The sequence below is a fragment of the Anabrus simplex genome, chromosome 7 (genome assembly GCF_040414725.1).
Source record: "Anabrus simplex isolate iqAnaSimp1 chromosome 7, ASM4041472v1, whole genome shotgun sequence".
NCBI classification, from domain to species: Eukaryota; Metazoa; Arthropoda; class Insecta; order Orthoptera; family Tettigoniidae; genus Anabrus; species Anabrus simplex.
This window is the reverse complement of record NC_090271.1, coordinates 33221900-33241743: the sequence shown is the minus strand read 5'-3', so window position 1 is coordinate 33241743 and position 19844 is coordinate 33221900. Positions and strand designations below refer to the sequence as shown.

The 19844-nt window shown below is 41.9% G+C and overlaps 2 protein-coding genes across 6 annotated transcripts in view; one reads left to right on the top strand and one right to left on the bottom strand.

The window, feature by feature from the left end:
- Positions 1 to 8541, bottom strand: part of Pex6 (peroxin 6) — a 47143-nt gene extending 38602 nt beyond the window's left edge. The window contains exon 1 of one of the 5 annotated variants that reach the window (XM_068228477.1): positions 8498 to 8541. Coding sequence is in view for 3 of the 5 variants with exons in the window: in XM_067150635.2 (XP_067006736.2) it covers positions 7042 to 8322 (1281 nt within the window). In the remaining 2 variants the exon portion in view is untranslated. Of the gene's footprint in view, positions 1 to 2491; positions 2522 to 7041 lie in introns of those variants that run through there. The other 4 variants (XM_067150638.2, XM_067150635.2, XM_067150636.2 and 1 more) reach the window with 4 other exon arrangements.
- A 333-nt stretch (positions 8542 to 8874) lies between these two features.
- The window catches only part of Xpd (general transcription and DNA repair factor IIH helicase subunit Xpd), a 152060-nt gene continuing 141090 nt past the window's right edge, over positions 8875 to 19844 (top strand). Inside the window, exon 1 of the mRNA XM_067151069.2 lies at positions 8875 to 9002. Within this exon, the coding sequence (XP_067007170.2) occupies positions 8998 to 9002 (5 nt within the window). The 5' untranslated portion in view covers positions 8875 to 8997. The remainder of the gene's footprint in view (positions 9003 to 19844) is intronic.

Here is a 19844-nt window from a genome sequence, read left to right as displayed (position 1 = left end):
AGGAAGCGGCCGTGGCCTTAATTAAGGTACAGCCCCAGCATTTGCCTGGTGTGAAAATGGGAAACCACGGAAAACCATTTTCAGGGCTGCCGATAGTGGGATTCGAACCTACTATCTCCCGGATGCAAGCTCACAGCCGCGCGCCTCTACGCGCAGGCCAACTCGCCCGGTGGTTCCCCCTATTTCTAGTCCAGTCATATCCATCACTCTCCTCCCTATATAGCTTTCATCCCTTCCCATAACGTGTCCATATCATAGCAGTCTTCTCTCCTGTAGGGTAGGAAACGGAGAAGAGTTGGCCAAGGACAGTCAGATAGAAAAAATGAAAGTGAGGAGCCTGACACAAGTATGTGGAAACAACGCACGACTCAGCCAGAGCCCTGTCCACCTCCTTCTTGGTTCCCCCTATTTCTAGTCCAGTCATATCAGTGGCGGCTCGTGGCTGTAAAGTATGGTGAAGAGCTATTACTGTTCGGTTTCGAGCGACAGATTTAGGAACTTCTTTCTTTCTTTCTTTCTTTCTTAATCTGCTCACCCTCCAGGGTTGGTTTTTCCCTCGGACTCAGCGAGGGATGTCACCTCTACCGCCTCAAAAACAGTGTCCTGGAGTTTCACACTCTGGGTCGGGGGATACAACTGGGGAGGCTGACCAATACCTCTCCCAGGCGGCCTCACCTGCTATGCTGAACAGGGGCCTTGGTGGGGCATGGGAAGATTGGAAGGAAGAGGGAAGGAAGCGGCCGCGGCCTTAAGTTAGGTACTGTCCCGGCATTTGCCTGGTGGAAAAGTGGGAAACCACGGAAAACCACTTCCAGGATGGCTGAGGTGGGAATCGAGCCCACCTCTACTCAGTTGATCTCCCAAGGCTGAATGGACCCCGTTCCAGCCCTCGTACCACTTTCCAAATTTCGTGGCAGAGCCGGGAATCGAATCCGGGCCTCCGGGGTGGCAGCTAATCGCACTAACCACTACACCACAGAGAAGGACAAGATTTAGGAACTACGTGTTGTTTTTGGTTGTTTTGTACTCGTACCTGTGACTGGCGGAAGGTCCAGCACATGACCACGATTTATTGAATTTAATGTTTCGTCATGACCATGAAAAGCTAGTTCTTGCTTACTTAAATAGAGCACTGCATCAATTACCAACTGAAGGAAAAGCCTATTTAAATGTACATTTTCACTGTACTGTACAATTACAATATACAGTCTGGTATTTTCCTTCAGGACATCAGAGATCGTATTTTGGTTTGTTTCCAATGTCTTGAAATCTAGCTGCCGTATTTTATGTTCTGCAGAGTCTGAGTGCTTATGTAAAGAACGTGTTATGTTCAAAAGGGCTGAAAATCCTTCTTTATTCCAAACGTTATTTTTATTGATAAAAGGCAAGCAGGCCCAACAAAACAACTTCTGTAGAGCTGGAGAGGAGCACAACCATGGAAATTCCTTAAACCACGATCGTTTGAAACTACGATTGTAAAATTTACCGGAATGTCTCACTTCTTTTGTAGCACAAATTTGCAGTGATTCAGTAGGGCGATCAAAACGTAGAACTTCATTCTGATCTTCGTTTCTCCAACGTGAAAATGGTGTTTATAATAAAATGCACACCATGTCATAAATAAGATACATATTTAAATAAAACAGCACAACACTACGAATGAACCACGATGCGTAAGTACTCGTACTTCACACAGGATGACGCAGGGAAGACGAAACATTCCGCTCTTTTTACAACTTCACTAGCACATTCCGCTATGTGGAAAGTACGCGGGCGACGTCACGGTTGTCATGGCAACCGCCAAGGCCAAGGGCTAGGAGGGAGCACTTAGGAGGTAGAGACAGCTGCGGAATCTCTCGTCTTCACTCAGTCTCACGCGCCGTACTGTGGCCGACAGCCGGCGCTTTAGTGAGTTACCCTGGTTCTCATAAGGTGATGAGGTGCTCCAAACGCCGTACAATAAAACATTTTCTTTCCGTAAAACCAACAAATGTCATAAGTAAAATAAATTTAAGTAATTCATTACCGTATGGTAAAAGTAAGTGGTGAAGTGGCACTTCACACAAGTATGTGGAAACAACGCACGACTCAGCCAGAGCCCTGTGGTTGCCACCCCACACTCCCAAGTTGAAAGCCCCTGGGGTCTCATTTTAGGTGCCTGTCACTACAGGCAGAGGATACTGTGAATGCATTTTACACCAGCCCCACTCACAATGGAAACTTTTGGACTTATATTTTATGGTCAGATGCCCTTTCTGATGGCAACATTTGGTAGAGGAATATATATTCTATTACAGCCACTACGATGTTGACAGTTGGTGTGTACTGTATATTTTATGTAAATGTAGGTAGAGATATATATTATAAATACCAAGTCCCAAGTCAGAAGAACTAACCAGATATGGCAAAAATCCCTGACTCAGCTGGGAATTGAAACCACAGCCCAACAGAACTGAAGGCTATAATAGAGTACTGTAACTAACAAACCAACCTGTCCAGATTCCATTATCTCCTGCCATCAAGTACGGTGGAGCTATGACATCATCCGGAAATAGGAAGAGGCCAGTAGTTAGCAAGCTTCCTTGCGCTGAACACCATGTCTGAGAGGTAGGAGAGGAGGCGTGGAGAGTAGTGATACGCAAACTTAAGTCACAGATGGTTGTTTTAATTACTGTCCAATAAACACTGACAATTCAGCCAAGGAGCCAAACAAAATGAAGATTAATGAGCGAGGTGGCTATATGGTTTGGGTCACATAACTGTGAGTTTGCATTTGGGAGGTGGTGGGTTTGAGCCCCACTGTTGGCAGCCCTGAAGATGGTTTTTGTGCGTTTTCCTATTTTTACACCAGGTAAATGCTGGGGCTGCACCTTAAGTAGGCCATGTCACTTCCTTTCCTTCTCACTGTAACCAAGTGTGGTAGAGAACTGCTCGGCATGAGACTTGTCTATGTCGGTGCAATGTAAAACTTTCCTGTTTAAAGAACATTTTCCTGCTGATTGTTTTACATTGCACTGACATAGACAAGTCTTATGGCGACAATGGGATAGAACATGGCAAATACTGGGAAGGAAGTGACCATGGCCTTAATTAAGGTATAGTCCCACCAGATGGTTGATGCAAAAGTGAAAAACCATAGAAAACCATCTTCATGGCTGTCAACAGTGAGGTGTGAACCCGCCATCTCTCAAATGCAAGTTCACATCTTTTTTCTTCTTCTTTTTTTTTTTTTTTTTTGCTAGCAGCTTTACGTCGCACCGACACAGACAGGTCTTATGGCGATGATGGGATAGGAAAGGTCTAGGAGTTAGAAGGAACCGGTCGTGGCCTTAATTAAGGTACAGCCCCAGCATTTGCCTGGTGTGAAAATGGGAACATCCCCCATGGTCGGGTACCCTGACGTGGTGGGGAGACTTGCATGCCTCAGTGATCCCAAGAGCGATGGCGGCGGGAGCTTCGGCTCCTGACAGGGTCACCCTTGCCGGTAAGGTCGAGAGTGAGGGCTAGACTAAATGACAGACCTTCAGCTGTAGGTCCTGAAGGAAGAAAATGTCTCAGGGAGTAGGGAATGAGAACACCATCAGTCCTGAAGCCGCAGCATGGCAGGGCCAAAAGAGGGCAGCCCCCTCACTGCCTTATAGGCACTGGGCCCATCTCTCACATGCCCGAAATAACTTCCATGAAAAGTCAAAACGAGAGAGATACTGGACTGCCGAACCCGATCGCAACGTGGTGAGGAAAAAGGATTATGAGATTTGGAACATGGAATATACGAGGAATAGCTGGAAAGGAGAATGAACTAGTGGCAGAATTCGAGAGAGCAAGACTTGTAGTACTGGCACTGACAGAGACAAAAAGGAAAGAGCAAGGAGTGGATACAATGGTGAATGATCATGTACTCATTTATAGTGGAGTTAGCAACAGAGTAAGAGCCAAATCAGGAGTAGCACTACTGGTCCACAAGAACTTCAGAAACAAGATTCAAGAATGGAAATTCCACGCGGATAGGATTCTCACGGTCAGCATACGATTAGATCCTGAGATCGAGCTGACGATGTTTATTGTGGTTTACGGAGTGAACGACGATGTAAGAAAGGAGGAGAAGGATAGGTTCCACGAAGAGCTCCAGAATGTGATGGATGACACTCGAGGGGAAATCATTGTAATAGGAAATCTCAACGGCAGAGTCGGAAACCAGCCAGAGGGGAGTGGCGGAACTGTTGGCCGCCATGGTGAACACGTGGTTAACAACAATGGTGAGAGGATTGTTGATTTCTGTGTTGCCAATAATCTCATCGCAGTGAACACCATGTTCCCACATAAGATGATACATATGTACACGAGGGAGGAACCCAGCCGAGATGAGCGCTCTATCATAGATTATGTGTTAGTGAAGAGAGATCACCTCCAGAAGATGACAGATTGTCGAGTTAACTGTGGCTACAAAATAGGAAGTGACCATTTTATCTTGATAACAATAATGGAAACTACAGCAAAGGTAACGAGGAAACAACTTAAGAACAACAAGCAAGAAAAGATTAAGTGTACAAGTTAAGAGAGAACAATGAGGTGCAGGAGCAGTTCACACAGGAAGTGGAGGATTGTCAGAGGATAGAGGAGAGGATCAAGGGAATGGACCTGGAGGGAAAGTGGAACATGTTCAAGAAGATACTACTAGAAGCAGCAAGTAAAGTATGTGGAACAACAAAGGTGGGGGAGTACAAGAAAAGAACAAGCTGTTGGAATGATGACATCAAGGAAGAAGTAAGTAAGAAAAAGGAAATATGGAAGAAATACTTAGAAAGCAAGGATGCTGAGGACCATGAGATGTATAAGGAACACAAAAGAAAGGTTAAAGATCTAGTGAAAATAGCGAAAAGACAGTCTTGGGAAGAATTTGGACAAAGAATGGAGAAAAATTATAAAGAGAACCAGAAGCTGTTCTATTGAGCACTGAAAAACATGAGAAAGGAGAAACAATGCCCTCTAAAGTTTATAAAAGACAAGGAAGGGAAAATCTTAATAGAAGAGAAAGAAATAATGGAGAGATGGAAAGAATATTTTAATGATTTACTGAATGGAAATGAGAATGGAGACAGCCCAGGGTCAAGTGAGGAAATAGAGGAGATGGGGAGAGAAGGAGAACAAGAAGGAGAAGACTTAAGGATAAATGAAATGCAGTTGGCTATTAAACAACTCAAGAATGAAAAGGCCCAAGGGCATGATGGAATCGCCCCAGAAAGATCTCATATTTACTGTTAGGATGGCCAGTGCAAAGCTACTGGAGAAGAACAAGACCCTTCATGCTGCCTTTATTGACCTGAAACAGGCATTCGACAGAGTCCCAAGGTCCAAACTCTGGAAAGTCCTAAAGGAGTATGGAATTAGCAAGTCACGTTGCAGTTCAATCACGAGTCTGTATAAGAACTGTCGGACAGGAAATGTGAGGTCAGCAGAGTTCACTACGAGACAAGGAGTTGTGTCATGAGAAAATCAAGAAACTGATGGTCGGAAATTACCTCATGCGGCCAGTATGATTTTCTGATCTGGCATTTGCTGATGACCTGATTGTTGTAGCCTCCAGCGAACAAAACCTACAACACAACATCAACGTATGGGTGGAAGTGCTTAAGAAAAAAGATATGGAGGTGAATGTGGACAAGACGAAGACTATGGTTATCAGCAGGAATGGGGAGAGACACTGTATCATGGTCGATAGTAAACTATTAGAGCAAGTCGCCAAGTTCAAGTATCTTGGCTCAATCATCAGCTCAGACGGAAAGATGGAGGAGGAAATAACAGAAAGAATAGGAACAGCAGGGCGCTTGTTTAATGCCATCCGAGCAAACTTCCTCAACAAGAAGGAGATCTCAAAGGGCACAAAGTTAACCATTTACAAATCCACCTTTGTACCCACATTGAGGCTGCGAATCCTGGGCGCTAACAGAAAGAACCAAGAGCAGAATCCAGACGGCAGAGATGAGATACTCCAGAAAGTAGAGGACAAAACCAGGAGGGACAGGATCCGGAATACAGCCATCCAAAAAGTATTGAATATGAAGCCACTAGAGAAAACCACCCAAGAATATCAAATGAGATGGTTTGGCCACGTTCACCGAATGTCGACAGACCGCTTGCCGAGGTTAAAGAGGGAGGTGAGAGTGGAAGGAAGGAAGGCTCAAGGAAGACCACGGAAGACATAGGAGGATGGGATTAGAGAAGCACTGAAGGAGAGGGGACTCTCTCTACGAGAGGCCGTTGCCATTACCGGAGATAGGAGTAGATGGAGATCTCTCGTATCCTCGACACCTCATGGTACAAGAGGACCAGGCTAAGTAAGTAAGTGAAAATGGGAAACCACGGGGTAAAGCTTTACTTCTCGCAGCCCAGCGTTTATAACATTATAAGGGAGTTAAAATAATGCAAATCTTACTTGTAATTCCTTTTAGAGGAGCGATGTGTTCATTGCGGTGTCTGTAAACCCACCATCCCGCCCCAAGAAGTATATTTACTTTTATAACCTAATGAAGAGCAGCACCCGCTATCGGCCATGTCTAAAGTAGCTACTCGCATTCTTATTGGTCAACGTGAACAGAACCACCAGTTTTGTGGTTGTGTAAAGAAACGACAAACAAACGAGAGTCGCTCCGCGCGCGGCTAAATGTAGCGAGCGCTGGGCTGCGAGAAGTAAAGCATTAATAGAGGGTAAAGAGATGAACTAATGAAAGTTAGGCTAAAATCCCTGATAAGGTCGAGAATCGAACCCAAGGCCCCTTGGGTCTAACCATTTAGCCATAGAGCCAGACAATTATTACAATAATAATAATATAATTTCTTCTTCCTATTGGTTTTTGCTTCACACCAACCCAGGTTTGTCTTATGGCAACAATGGGATAGGACAGGTCTAGGACTAGAAAGAAAGTGAGTGGGGTTTTAAATAGGTACAACCAGAGAATTTGTCTGGTATGAAAATGGGCTGCCAACACTGAGGTTCGAATTACAATATTATATACGGTACATTTTAAACCAAAGCCAACTAACCTCAATATTTCTCAGGAGAAGAATGCAAGGTCCAAACTGAAAAACTTTAGTAAATATATATTTTAGTTTTCCTTCAGTGTATCCTGGAGTGTTCCCCTGCAGTTCCAGACAGTCCATGTTCCACACATGAAGACCTAAAGCAGCACTAGTACACGAGACTAACTCTCTCTTTCCTACACCTCGCGGTCCAAGTAATATGAACATAGGTTTTAGTTTTATACTATTATTTTTCAACAGAAATGGTTGTATTGAGGTTAAAAATTCACCATAATATTTTTCTAATCCTGAAGGACACATACTGACGAGTGACAATTCATAGTTTCTGGCTCCGAGAAATCCACAGTTATGAATTACATGAAATAACTTCTTTGGTAAATAACTTTGCTGATTTCTACCTTGAGTCAATGTTGTTGTACCAAACTTTATGCAATACCCATAGTGAAGACTAGAACAATGTTTCTCACTGCTTTTAGGACCATCAATTTCCAGTACAGTAAAATACAGTACATCAATATTTTGACAACCAGGAGAATGGTACACAGCAGGGTAATATTCTTTCAAGTCAATTGAAAATATATCACCTTTGCATAAATAACGAGGAGTACTGAAGAATGATTTTAGGGCACTATCTAATACTTTGTTCTCTACTTCCAAGGGTGTTTGTATTAGTCCAATGCTAGCTTTAGTAGCAATATTTGGAAATATATCTTCACCCAACTTAACGCAATCAATGCTACTTTTTTTGTTTATTTTCTGAAAAACAACATAACTGTCATTATTATGATGAAACAGCTGAGCCTCTTTCAAATTATGGCAGAGATTATCACTGATGACCACTGTTGATTCATCCATATCTGAAATACTGAAAGCCTGGACAAAACAAGAATCCTTCTTCGAAAACGTATCTTTGTTACCAGTACTTAATTTCTCACTCGTTAGGTCAAGCGATATCTCTCCATCATCAACTATCATTTTCACCCAATTCCCCTCTTTCAAGCAAAGAGATTGAAGAACACCGGGAGCAACCAAAACACAAGAATCGGCGTCTCCGTTAAAATCTGGAGGGCGATCATTATTTATGAGAATGTCAACTAATTTAGAAGGTATGGGTCTTGCCAGGTACTTCATGCTCCTCCTCCTCCGATTGCGATGAGCAATATATAACCAAGAGAAAAGTGGAAAAACTACATGTGGATACTTTGGAAATAAAATAGTGGACGTATAACGCAATACACTAATCAAGTATTGAATTTTACAATCATTCTTGGCTACTTCTTTCATTCCGTTTCGTTTGCCGTATTATATTGCTATGCATAGGTACTCAAGTTCTCAATGTTGTCATGGAAAACTGATTACAATTATACCATAAATATTTTCATTCCACACGATCGTACATCTTTACTTGCTTATCATCACTGACGAACCACAAACAAACGACTATAAATATGATAATCACCTCCGATGACCCTGTCCATGTCTCTCATATGGTGTTTGTTTATTTACCATAATCGATTGTATTGGATTGTATTCGATTGTTTTCGTGAGGGTACTGCACAATCGTTTCTACTACGATAGGTAATAGTGTTCAACAAAGACAGATATTGTAGGCGTTCTTGGTTCAACGATTATTCATTGATACCAGATCAAAGATCCCGACTGAAGAGAAGTTATTCCTGGCGGAGAGTGCAAGAGGACAAGGGCAGAAGTAATCATCAGACCATTTTTAGTTTTTTACTGTAGAGCTAGAAACACAATCGAGTGCCGCAACTTGCAAAAGTCGAAATTAGTCGATATTGACCAGTGCTTGCGAGTGCTAGTTTGGACCGGCTAACATAACATGGTGTCGTCACATGTACACATAGTCTTTGATGGTGTGTAAACATTTCCCATGTGCGCCTTTAAACGACGCAACGAATCTCCATTTGGTAATATTGAAGAGTATTAAAAATCCATATAATGAAGTAAGTATTGGTTATTAAGTACATTCATAATTTAAATCAACTAGGAAATATTAAAATGCCGTTTTGGTTATGTTGATAGAGGTATTGTAACTGAAGGGGGGGGGGGGGGGATTAACAACCCTGAAGTAAGATTACTGGACGTTAGGAAACCCCAAGTATAATGTGGTCACTTAATTGGTGCTCATCTTGCAGTATTTATAGTGGAGATACTTGCTCTCCAGGGCACTGAATATAGGAAAGAGGACTGGCGACCACAGGACCATAGATGTGTCTGGTAGCGCTTCCACTTCAGCTAGACTCCCTAGTTTCATCTATTTTCATTTCTATTTCCGTTGAGTCATCTCTTATTCTCTCTATCCCAGACAATAGATTTTCAATGATTAGGGAGTCTCATTATCATGCCCTTCATTACCCTTTCCTTGCTTTCTCTGATACCTTCATTCTACAAGATCTCAAAACTCTTCCCCGTTGATCCTCTGGTTCTCTGTACAATCAGTGTTCAACATTTCAGATAGGGTAAGCCTAGTTGTGAAGAAGTTTATACTGAACTGCAAAAACAGTCATTGAGATAATTTTCAGGTGGTCCTAGTCTGCAGCAACCTCCTACCACTATGAAACGGTCTGCAGAGATAATTATTGTTGTCAATGCAAGATCAGTAAGTGAGGGAGATAATCAGAACCAAAGTGGCACAGATGTAAACTTCATCACCATAATTCTGTCATGTATTATGCCTAGTGACCCATTAAGTTCTTGCATTCCCTCCCCATTGCTTCATTGGAAGTTCTATGCATTTTTACCTCTTGGTTAATACTGAAGAACTTGCTTTTGGTGGTCTTCCAGCATCCATCATTTGGATATGGCGTTTCCGATTTGCTTAATAATTATAGATGTACCGTAGTTAGTTATTGACTTGACTTTTAACTCTTTCAGCCCATCCATGTTTCTTTTATGGTCCCATTTTGTGTAGCCAATGGTTCAGTGCATATATTTCATTTTACCTGCTGGGATTCTGAAGACGTCTGTGGTTTTTAGTCTGTGCCCCACAGTCATAGCAAAGTGTTAGCCTGGCAAGAGTATTTTGCACGTGCAAACGGATCTGCACAATCAGTCATCACTGATCTGCGTTGAGGGCTGTCGCAAAGAAATTATCACTGTCTGAGGCAAAACTTCACAAGGCCTGATGAAGGCCAATGCAATTTGGCTGAAAGCTTGGCTTTATTATTAATAAATATATATATAGTGGCTTTAATCCACTTCATTTATTTCTTTATGTTAACATATTAAATATATTTAGGGACATGTTTCGTCTCTACTTGAGACTTCATCCGCCATAAAATCACGTTGTAGATTACAAAACTCATTGTTCAGAAATTGAAAAAAAAATAATGGAAGAACACAGTGCCTTTTTAAGGACTATTTGTGAAACGCAAAATATATAAATACAGGGTCTTTATTTATGCTTGGCAAGGACTTTCTCGCTCGACATTGGCCGCCGATGACAGGTCACTACCGGCCGCTGGCGCGCACGGTATCCGACACTTCCTGCAATTGCTGAGAGCTGAGCTCCGAGGTAATAGGGTGTTCAATGAAGCTACTGCATACTGTATGTTGTATTGTATAGTGCATTTACATTAAGTGCAGAAAATTGTTTGCTAGGACAAGACAAAAGTTTCGAGCGAAATGTCCAGGGAGACCCATTCCTATCAATGGGACAATAAAACAGCTGGCCAAGAGATTCAAACGTACGGGTTCAGTAAACAATTAAAATAGACATAAAGGTCATTATCTCCTTACTGAAGCGTGTTTGGTACGAGGATCATAAGTAAAAATCTGTGGCCCCCTCGCATACATACATACATACATACATACATACATACATACATACATTATCATTATAGACTGTTATGCCTTCAGCGTTCAGTCTGCAAGCCTCTGAGAGTTTACTAAACGTCGCCACAATCCTCGATTTGCAACTAGTGTTGTGGCCTCATTTAGTTCTATACCTCTTATCTTTAAATTGTTAGAAACCGAATCTAACCATCATCGTCTTGCTCTCCCTCTACTTCTCTTACCCTCCATAACAGAGTCCATTATTCTCCTAGGTAACCTATCCTCCTCCATTCGCCTCACTTGACCCCACCACCGAAGCCGGTTTATGCGTACAGCTTCATCCATCGAGTTCATTCCTAAATTAGCCTTTATCTCCTCATTCCGAGTACCATCCTGCCATTGTTCCCACCGGTTTGTACCAACAATCATTCTTGCTACTTCCATGTCTGTTACTTCTAACTTATGAATAAGATACCCTGAGTCCACCCAGCTTTCGTTCCCGTAAAGCAAAGTTGGTCTGAAAACAGACCGATGTAAAGATAGTTTCGTTTGGGAGCTGACTTCCTTCTTACAGAATACTGCTGATCGCAACTGCGAGCTCACTGCATTAGCTTTACTACACCTTGATTCAATCTCACTTACTATATTACCATCCTGGGAGAACACACAACCTATATACTTGAAATTATCGACCTGTTCTAGCTTTGTATCACCAATCTGACATTCAATTCTGTTGAATTTCTTACCTACTGACATCAATTTAGTCTTCGAGAGGCTAATTTTCATACCATACTCATTGCACCTATTTTCAAGTTCCAAGATATTAGACTGCAGGCTTTCGGCACAGTCTGCCATTAAGACCAAGTTGTCAGCATAGGCCAAACTGCTTACTACATTTCCACCTAACTGAATCCCTCCCTGCCATTTTATACCTTTAAGCAGATCATCCATGTAAACTACGAACAGCAAAGGTGAAAGATTACAGCCTTGTCTAACTCCTGTAAGTACCCTGAACCAAGAACTCATTCTACCATCAATTCTCACTGAAGCCCAATTGTCAACATAAATGCCTTTGATTGATTTTAATAGTCTACCTTTAATTCCATAGTCCCCCAGTATGGCGAACATCTTTTCCCTCGGTACCCTGTCATATGCTTTCTCTAGATCTACGAAACATAAACACAACTGCCTATTCCTCTCGTAGCATTTTTCAAGTACCTGGCGCATACTGAAAATCTGATCCTGACAGCTTATCTGTGGTCTGAAACCACACTGGTTTTCATCCAACTTCCTCTCAACGACTGATCGCACCCTCCCTTCCAAGATGCCAGTGAATACTTTGCCTGGTATACTAATCAATGAGATACCTCGATAGTTGTTTCAATCCTTCCTGTTCCCTTGCTTATAGATAGGTGCAATTACTGCTTTTGTCCAATCTGAAGGTACCTTACCAACACTCCACGCTAATTTTACTACTCTATGAAGCCATTTCATTCCTGCCTTCCCACTATACTTCACCATTTCAGGTCTAATTTCATCTATTCCTGCTGCCTTATGACAATGGAGTTTATTTACTATCCTTTCCACTTCCTCAAGCATAATTTCACCAACATCATTTTCCTCCTCCTCATGAGCTTGGCTGTTTGCAACACCACCATGATGATTTCCTTTTACATTGAGAAGATGTTCAAAATATTCCCTCCACCTCTCCAGTGATTCCCTGGGATCTATTATGAGTTCACCTGAATTACTCAAAACAGTGTTCATTTCCTTTTTCCCTCCCTTCCTAAGATTCTTTATTACTGTCCAGAAAGGTTTCCCTGCTGCTTGACCTAGCCTTTCCAGGTTATTACCAAAATCTTCCCATGACTTCTTTTTGGATTCAACAACTATTTGTTTCGCTCTGTTTCTTTCATCTACGTACCAGTCCCTGTCTGCCTCGCAGCCCAGATTTAACGGCACGTGATTTTTATTTGTGGGGAATGTTAAAAAATGTAGTTTATGGGAACAACCCTCACACACTGGATGAACTTAAAGACAATATAAGAGCTGCAATCGCATCCATCAGTGCTGAAGAACTTGGTAGAGTAACCGGAAACTTCATTAAGGAGATGCCGATTATGTTTGGCAGCACATGGGGAACATTTTCAGCATAAACTGTAAAAATGGTGAGTAAAATGCACGATAATGATTTTGAGCATAAACTGTAAACATGGTGAATAAAATGCATGATAATGATTTTGAGCACCGTATTCTGTCATACATACGCACGCACGGTAGCCGGCAACGGAACCGTCACTGGCGGCCAAGGTCGAGCAAGAAAGTCCTTGCCAAGCATAAATAAAGACCATATATATATATATATATAATTCGCTGGGGCCATCAAGGACCACGTTAAGTCTTGTTGCATTTGACACTGAACTTGGCCTTTTTTAGAGCCCAAATTTCCCTCATTCTTTGTGAGTGGGCCTGCTTACGCTCCTCTGTCCAAAGGGGCACCGTGTCTTCTCTTCGGTTGCTCGTCTTGGTTTAGCCCGTTCGTCAATATTTTCTTGCGGAAGAGATCTCTGTTAAGGGCGTCTTCAGCTGAGATATGTAGCATTTGCAGGTCTTCTTTGGTATTTCTAAACCAGGGAATTGTGGTTTTGGGGTTTGAATCAAAAAAGTGAAAGATTTCTTTAGTTAACTTTCTTCCGTCCATTCTTTTCAGATGACCGTAAAATCGTGCCCGTCTTTTTCTGATTGTGTCGGTAATTTTCTCTATTTTGCTGTAGACTTCCTGGTTGGATCTCTTTTGATGGACTCCATTTCTGTACTTTGATCCCAAGATTCCTCTCACAATTTTGCGTTCTCTTTTCTCCAGTTCTTCAAGGAATCCTGTGTTGGCATTTAGAGACAGGGTTTCGGCTGCATATAGAACTACTGGCTTCAGAACTGTTTCATAGTGACGAATCTTGGTGTTTTGGGAAAGACATTTTTTGTTGTAGATTGTGCGGGATGTTTGGTAGGCTATTTCCAGTTTGCGTACTCGCTCCTGAAGTGCTTCTTTGTCCAGTCCATTTTTCATGATGATCTCACTCAGGTATTTGAATTTGTCTACTCGGGTGACGTCCCCGTATTTTGTATGGAGTTTTGGTGGAGCCTCTTTGATGTTAGTCATTACTTCTGTTTTCTCAAACGATATCTGCAAACCAGTTTGTTCGGCAATTTCCTTTAAAATTTCAACTTGATCTCTAGCGGTTTCTATGTCGTTTGAGAGAACAGCAATATCATCGGCAAATGCTAAGCAGTCTGTTGTGATCCCCTTGGATTTGGTTCCTATTCTCAATGGACTGTAGTTGGTTTCCTGTAATCTCACCCGCCAGGTTCTGATGATCTTTTCAAGAACACAGTTGAAGAGTATCGGGGATAGCCCATCACCTTGTCGGACTCCTGTTTTGATGTCAAAGGAATGCTAAAGACATCCGTGGAACTTCACCTTGGATTTAGTATCGGTCAGGGTGGCTCTAATTAATGCCAGCATTTTCAAATCAACTCCACATTCATTTAAGATGTTTAGCAGGACTTCCCGGTCAATGGAGTCGTACGCTTTCTTAAAGTCCACAAAGACGGATACGTACTGCTTGGACCTTAGTGTACAATATCTGATGATCGTTTTGAGATTTTGTATCTGTTCAGCTGTTGAGCGACCTTTTCTGAACCCTCCTTGGTATTCACCTATTTCATGTTCGACTTGTGCTTCCAAACGCTCCAGGATGGCAAGTGATAGAATTTTGTAAGTCACGGCTAGCAAAGATATTCCTCTGTAGTTGTTGATGTTCTTCATGCTGCCTTTTTTGTGTAATGGATGGATCAAAGCTATTTTCCAATCTTCGGGTAGGGTCTCCTTGTTCCAAATTTCTTCTATTTGCTTTTGCAAGATATCAAGTGATTCCTCTGGGGCATATTTCCATAGTTCTGCTACTACTGAGTATTCCTCCGGCGCTTTGTTATTTTTGAGACGGGCAATGTAGCACTTTATTTCATCTCTGTAGGGTGGTCTGGAATCTGGGTACCTGAGTAAGGGTTCCTTGGTCTCAATGGCGCTTTGCGGTTTAGAGCAATTAAGTAAATTCTTGAAGTAATCTGCCAGAATGCTGCAATTTTCTTCATTTGACGTCGCCAGTGTGCCGTTCTCTCGCTCAGAGCATAGAGATGGTGGTTTATAGCCAGTGAGTTTGCGTTTGAAGGCTCTGTAGTACTCTCTGCTTTCATTCTTCCTAAAGTTCTGTTCTATCTTTTCAATTAGAGATTTTTCGTATTTACGTTTCTCAGTTCTGAACACCCTAGCTGCTTGGGCACATTGGGTTTTGTAGGTTTCCCAATCATTTTCTGATTTCGTAGAGTAGTACTGTTTCCACGCATTGAGTCTTTCTTGGAGGACTGATTCGCAGGTACCATTCCACCAGGCATGCTTTTTGCTTCTCTTGATTTCTGCAACGTCTTTGGCGGCCTCAACAAGGAGACTTTTGGCGTTGTTAAAGTCACAGTCATTTGGTCTAGCCTTCTACATTATTTACACAAATTGACCTCACTTCTTGCAAAACTTGTGTTGTCTTCAATGTTTAAAATTAAATATAACTTGAAATATGACATGCCTGCCATAACGTCTCGTATGGAATAGGCCTACAATGTCCATTGTTGCTGTCCGTATTTAAAATGCAAGTTCCTTTATGAACTGTTGAGAAAACATTGGAGAACAAATATACACTTCTTAAAGCACATAATCTTGGGAAACGTGCCTGGAAAGAGGGAGCGTGGGCGAGCACCTATACGCTGGACAGATGGCATAAAACACGCAACAAAGACATCGTTCATACAATCTACCCGTATAGCAGAAGACCATGGAGGATGGAAACGGGTACAAAGAAATATCTTCAGAGATCACGATCCTCAGGATTGAGGGACCAATATAGACAGACAAATCTTTCTGTAATGTTAAATATGATCTACCTTACTTGAAAATGTTGCAAGCATTGTTGGAATCTGGTAGTTTCAGTATGTTGACTGGGGAGATCGAAATTCTGGCCTCGGAAAAGGATTGGTACTAAATCCACATCAGAATATTTAAAAACTTTAACTTGTAAGGAATTTTCTTTCAAATTGAGCTATTCTGGTAGAAGAAATCTGAAGCCTTTTGAGATCGCCTGTCGTATGGCAAAGACCAGCGATGCATGACCACTATATTCATGGCGTAAATCTTAAGAATATTCCCTTTTAAAAAAGAAAAGGTCTGGAAAGAAAGAGATATAAAAATTAATGGGTTTAAAACTTTCGAATATCTAAGAAAAGAGATTCCGTCACAAATGTATGACATAAAAGCTTAACATAAATGAAACTCCCTATAGCTGGTTTACAACTGAGCCTCGCTCTGACTTGCTTCGCACCACGCTACTGCGCGTGTTATAGTTGTGTATTCTTTCGCCCAGCGGAGCAGGGCTAGTTGCGGAAGGGGGAGCAACAACAACAACACTATTTATAGTCAACAGGGATTACCAATGGGAGCTCCTGCCTCGTGTATATTTAGCCAATACGAGGTGTGTTCAAAAAAAGACCGAACTTTGTAAATTGCGCGCAAACCGCAACATTGAGCGAGTTGTGACTGTGGCGGCGCCTAGCGGCAACTTCTGACAACATACCGCTGCTTTCCGCATTCCATTGCCTGCATTATCAGTTGAGTTAGAGCCTCTGAAGTGATTGCGTGTGTCACATGTTCGTCGAATTCTATAATGAAACAGCTTGAGGAACAACGCGTGTTTGTGGAAACACTGGAGATGAGACGTGGGTGTACGGTTACGATGTCGAAACCAAAAGGCAGTCATCACAGTGGGTGGGGAAAGGTTCTCCTCGACCAAAAAAAGCACGAATGAGTCGTTCAAACATCAAGGTGATGCTGATTGTGTTTTTTGATTGGAAAGGCATTGTCCATCAAGTGTTTGTACCCCGAGGCCAGACAGTGAACAAAGAACTGTACCAGAATGTTTTAACGCATTTGAGAGATGCTGTGCGCAGGAAGAGGCCTGAACTGTGGGAAAACAAATCCTGGATGTTGCACCATGTGCACCATCCGCCCTATTCTCCCGACTTGGCTCCAGCAGACTTTTTCTTATTCCCCAAATTGAAAACCACCTTGAAAGGACATCGTTTCCAAGACATTGAAGAGATCAAGGAGAATGCGACGAGGCAACTTCGTGCCATCAAAGAAAGTGCATTCCAGGAAGCATTCCAAAAGTGGAAGAAACGTTGGCAACACGCTGTTGATAGTGCAGGGGACTATTTTGAAGGGGACAGTCTGTGAAATGATGTAAGCTACATAATAAAGTTTTTCTAGCCACAGTTCGGTCTTTTTTTGAACACACTTCGTATTTATTTAGACAATCCAGAACACCGCAAAATAATAAGACATATTCCAGTGTTGGGCGGCGGTAAATAGCCTGACCCACTATAAGGAGCAACGGCTAAGGGCGGAGGAGTCCTTATAGAAGGGAAATGGGCCCTCAGTGGAGGAAATGCCACTGAAACCCCATATCAGCTGTAGCATCTGTACTCCAGAGGAGTGGCTACAAAAGGCGTCTATTTTCCATGTTAGGAGCAGCCTACAAGTTTCGGCTGGCAGTAGCTCTAAAATGGCTTTGGGAGTGGCGAATCCATCGTAATAAGAGCCTATATGATGACAAGTGTACTGAAGCCTCGGAAAATGCTAGGGCGTTCCCCACAAGCTGCGTGCAATTCTTGTGATGCTGGGAGAAATGTGAGAAATGGGCGACCAGCAAACAAATACATCAAGATAGTGACATCAGTGTAGTGACACCAACAGGGAAAGTGGAAGAAATTGTAGATTTTATGGTTGACAAAGATATAGCATTGCTGGGAATCGGTGAGACCAAATAGAAAGCAAAAGGTGAGAGGAAACTAAAGAAAGGATACATCTTATACTGTAGTGGAGGAAGAGAAGCCAAAAATGGTGTAGGTCTCATAATTAGAAAAGACCTAAAGGAATACCTAGAATTGGTGGAAAACATAAATGACAGGTTGATTAAGGTCAGATTGAGACTTGAACTTGGTGTTACTGATATAATTCAGGGGTATGCTCCACAAACAGGAAATAAAGATACGGATCTAGAGGAATATCTTGAATATCTGGAAGACCATATACAGGACAAACAGGTTGTGATCATAGGAGACATATGCCCAAGTAGGTCAGGAAAGAAAAGGAGATGAAGAGATTATAGGTCCATTTGGATATGGGAAGAGAAACAAGGGTGGAGATATTTTGGTAGACTTTTGTAGAAGAAATGAGCTGATCATTGGTAACACATGGTTTTGAAAGAAAAACAGTCAGAAGATAACAACAAGATATAGTTGGGATAACAAAATCAAAACTCTGATAGATTACATTTTGGTCGAGAAAAGTAACAGGAAAATGTTGGTAGACGTAACAGCCCTCCCAAGTGAATCTTTCAAAGGAGATCATAGAGTTGTGATAGCTAAGTTAAAGATGGGAAAGATACAAAAGGTGACTGAGATTAGGCAGAGAAAGATAAGGGTGTGGAAATTACAGGAGAAGGAAATAAATGAAGAGTTACAGACACACATTAAAACAAGTATACTTAAGAAAGACATCAGAAGGGTCGAAAAAGAATGGGCATACTTTAAAACAGTCATGGTCGAGTCTGCAGAAAAGACCTGTGGAAGAGTATCAGGAAGGAAGAAAGATCAAGAAACGCCCTGGTGGAATGACAGGGTAAAAGATATAGTTAAAAGGAAGAAACAAGCCTGGAAAAGATGTCTGAGAAACAGAACAACAGAATGCAAAGCAGAATACAGGCACTGCAAGGAGGAGTCCTCCAAGGTGGTTCAAGAAGAGAAAAAGAAATGCTGACAAAAATTCACTGAATCTCTGCAAGAAGATACAACTGGAAACAAAAAGATCTTATTCCAATGGGTTAAAAAGAAGAAAAACCCAGGTGAAGGTGCTAACTTCATTAAAAATGAATAGGAGGAAGTGATGACACGGAAGCAGGATATATTGCAGAGGTGGGGAAAATACTTTGAACAGCTTTATAACGTGCAAAATACCTTGGTACATGGAGAAATCGAAGAACCAGATTTAGTGCAGATGGAAGATAAGGAAAACGAGGTGTCCATGGCAGAGATTGAGTGGGCCACTAAAAGAATGAAACGAGGCAAGGCAGCTGGAATTGTCAAGGTCACCATAGAAATGATAATAGCAGCAGGAGTAGTTGGTCTACAGTGGTTGTATAGACTCTTCAGAGTGATATTGAGAGAAAAGACGAAAGGGGTCATTATACCAATTTTCAAGAAAGGAGAAGGAAGCAATGTGAAAATTACAGAGGAGTGACACTGATACCTCACACAGCTAAGATCCTTGAAAGAATCTTGGATAGACGATTAAGAGACAGAGTAGAGGGAAATTTGACAGAACACCAATATGAATTCAGAAGAGGCAGGTCCATATTTGACCCAATATTTACATTGCGTCATATGATGGAAAGGTATTGGGAATATGGAAAGGACATGGTAGTAACGTTTCTAGATATCGAAAAGGCATATCATAGTGTCCCAAGGAATTTGGTATGGAAAATATTGACAGAGGCACAAATTGGGAATGAAACATTGCAGTTGGTAATAGCATTATATCAGAATTGCGAAAGCTGTGTTAGAACCAAAGTGGGTCAAACTGAATGGTTCAGAGTGGAGACAGGCTTAAGACAAGGAAGTGTATTGTCTCCCTTATCCTCATTATCATCATGGATAGAATTCTACATAATATCAAGGAGAAGGCAATGGACGAGCAAATAAAGTCTATGCTCTTTGCTGATGACATTGTAGTTTGGGGAGATAATGAAGAGGAAGTACAGACGCAAGTTGATTTATGAAATGAGGAGATAAGAAATTTTGGAATGAAGTTTAGTACTGCAAAAAGTAAGACTTTGATCATGACAAGAGGT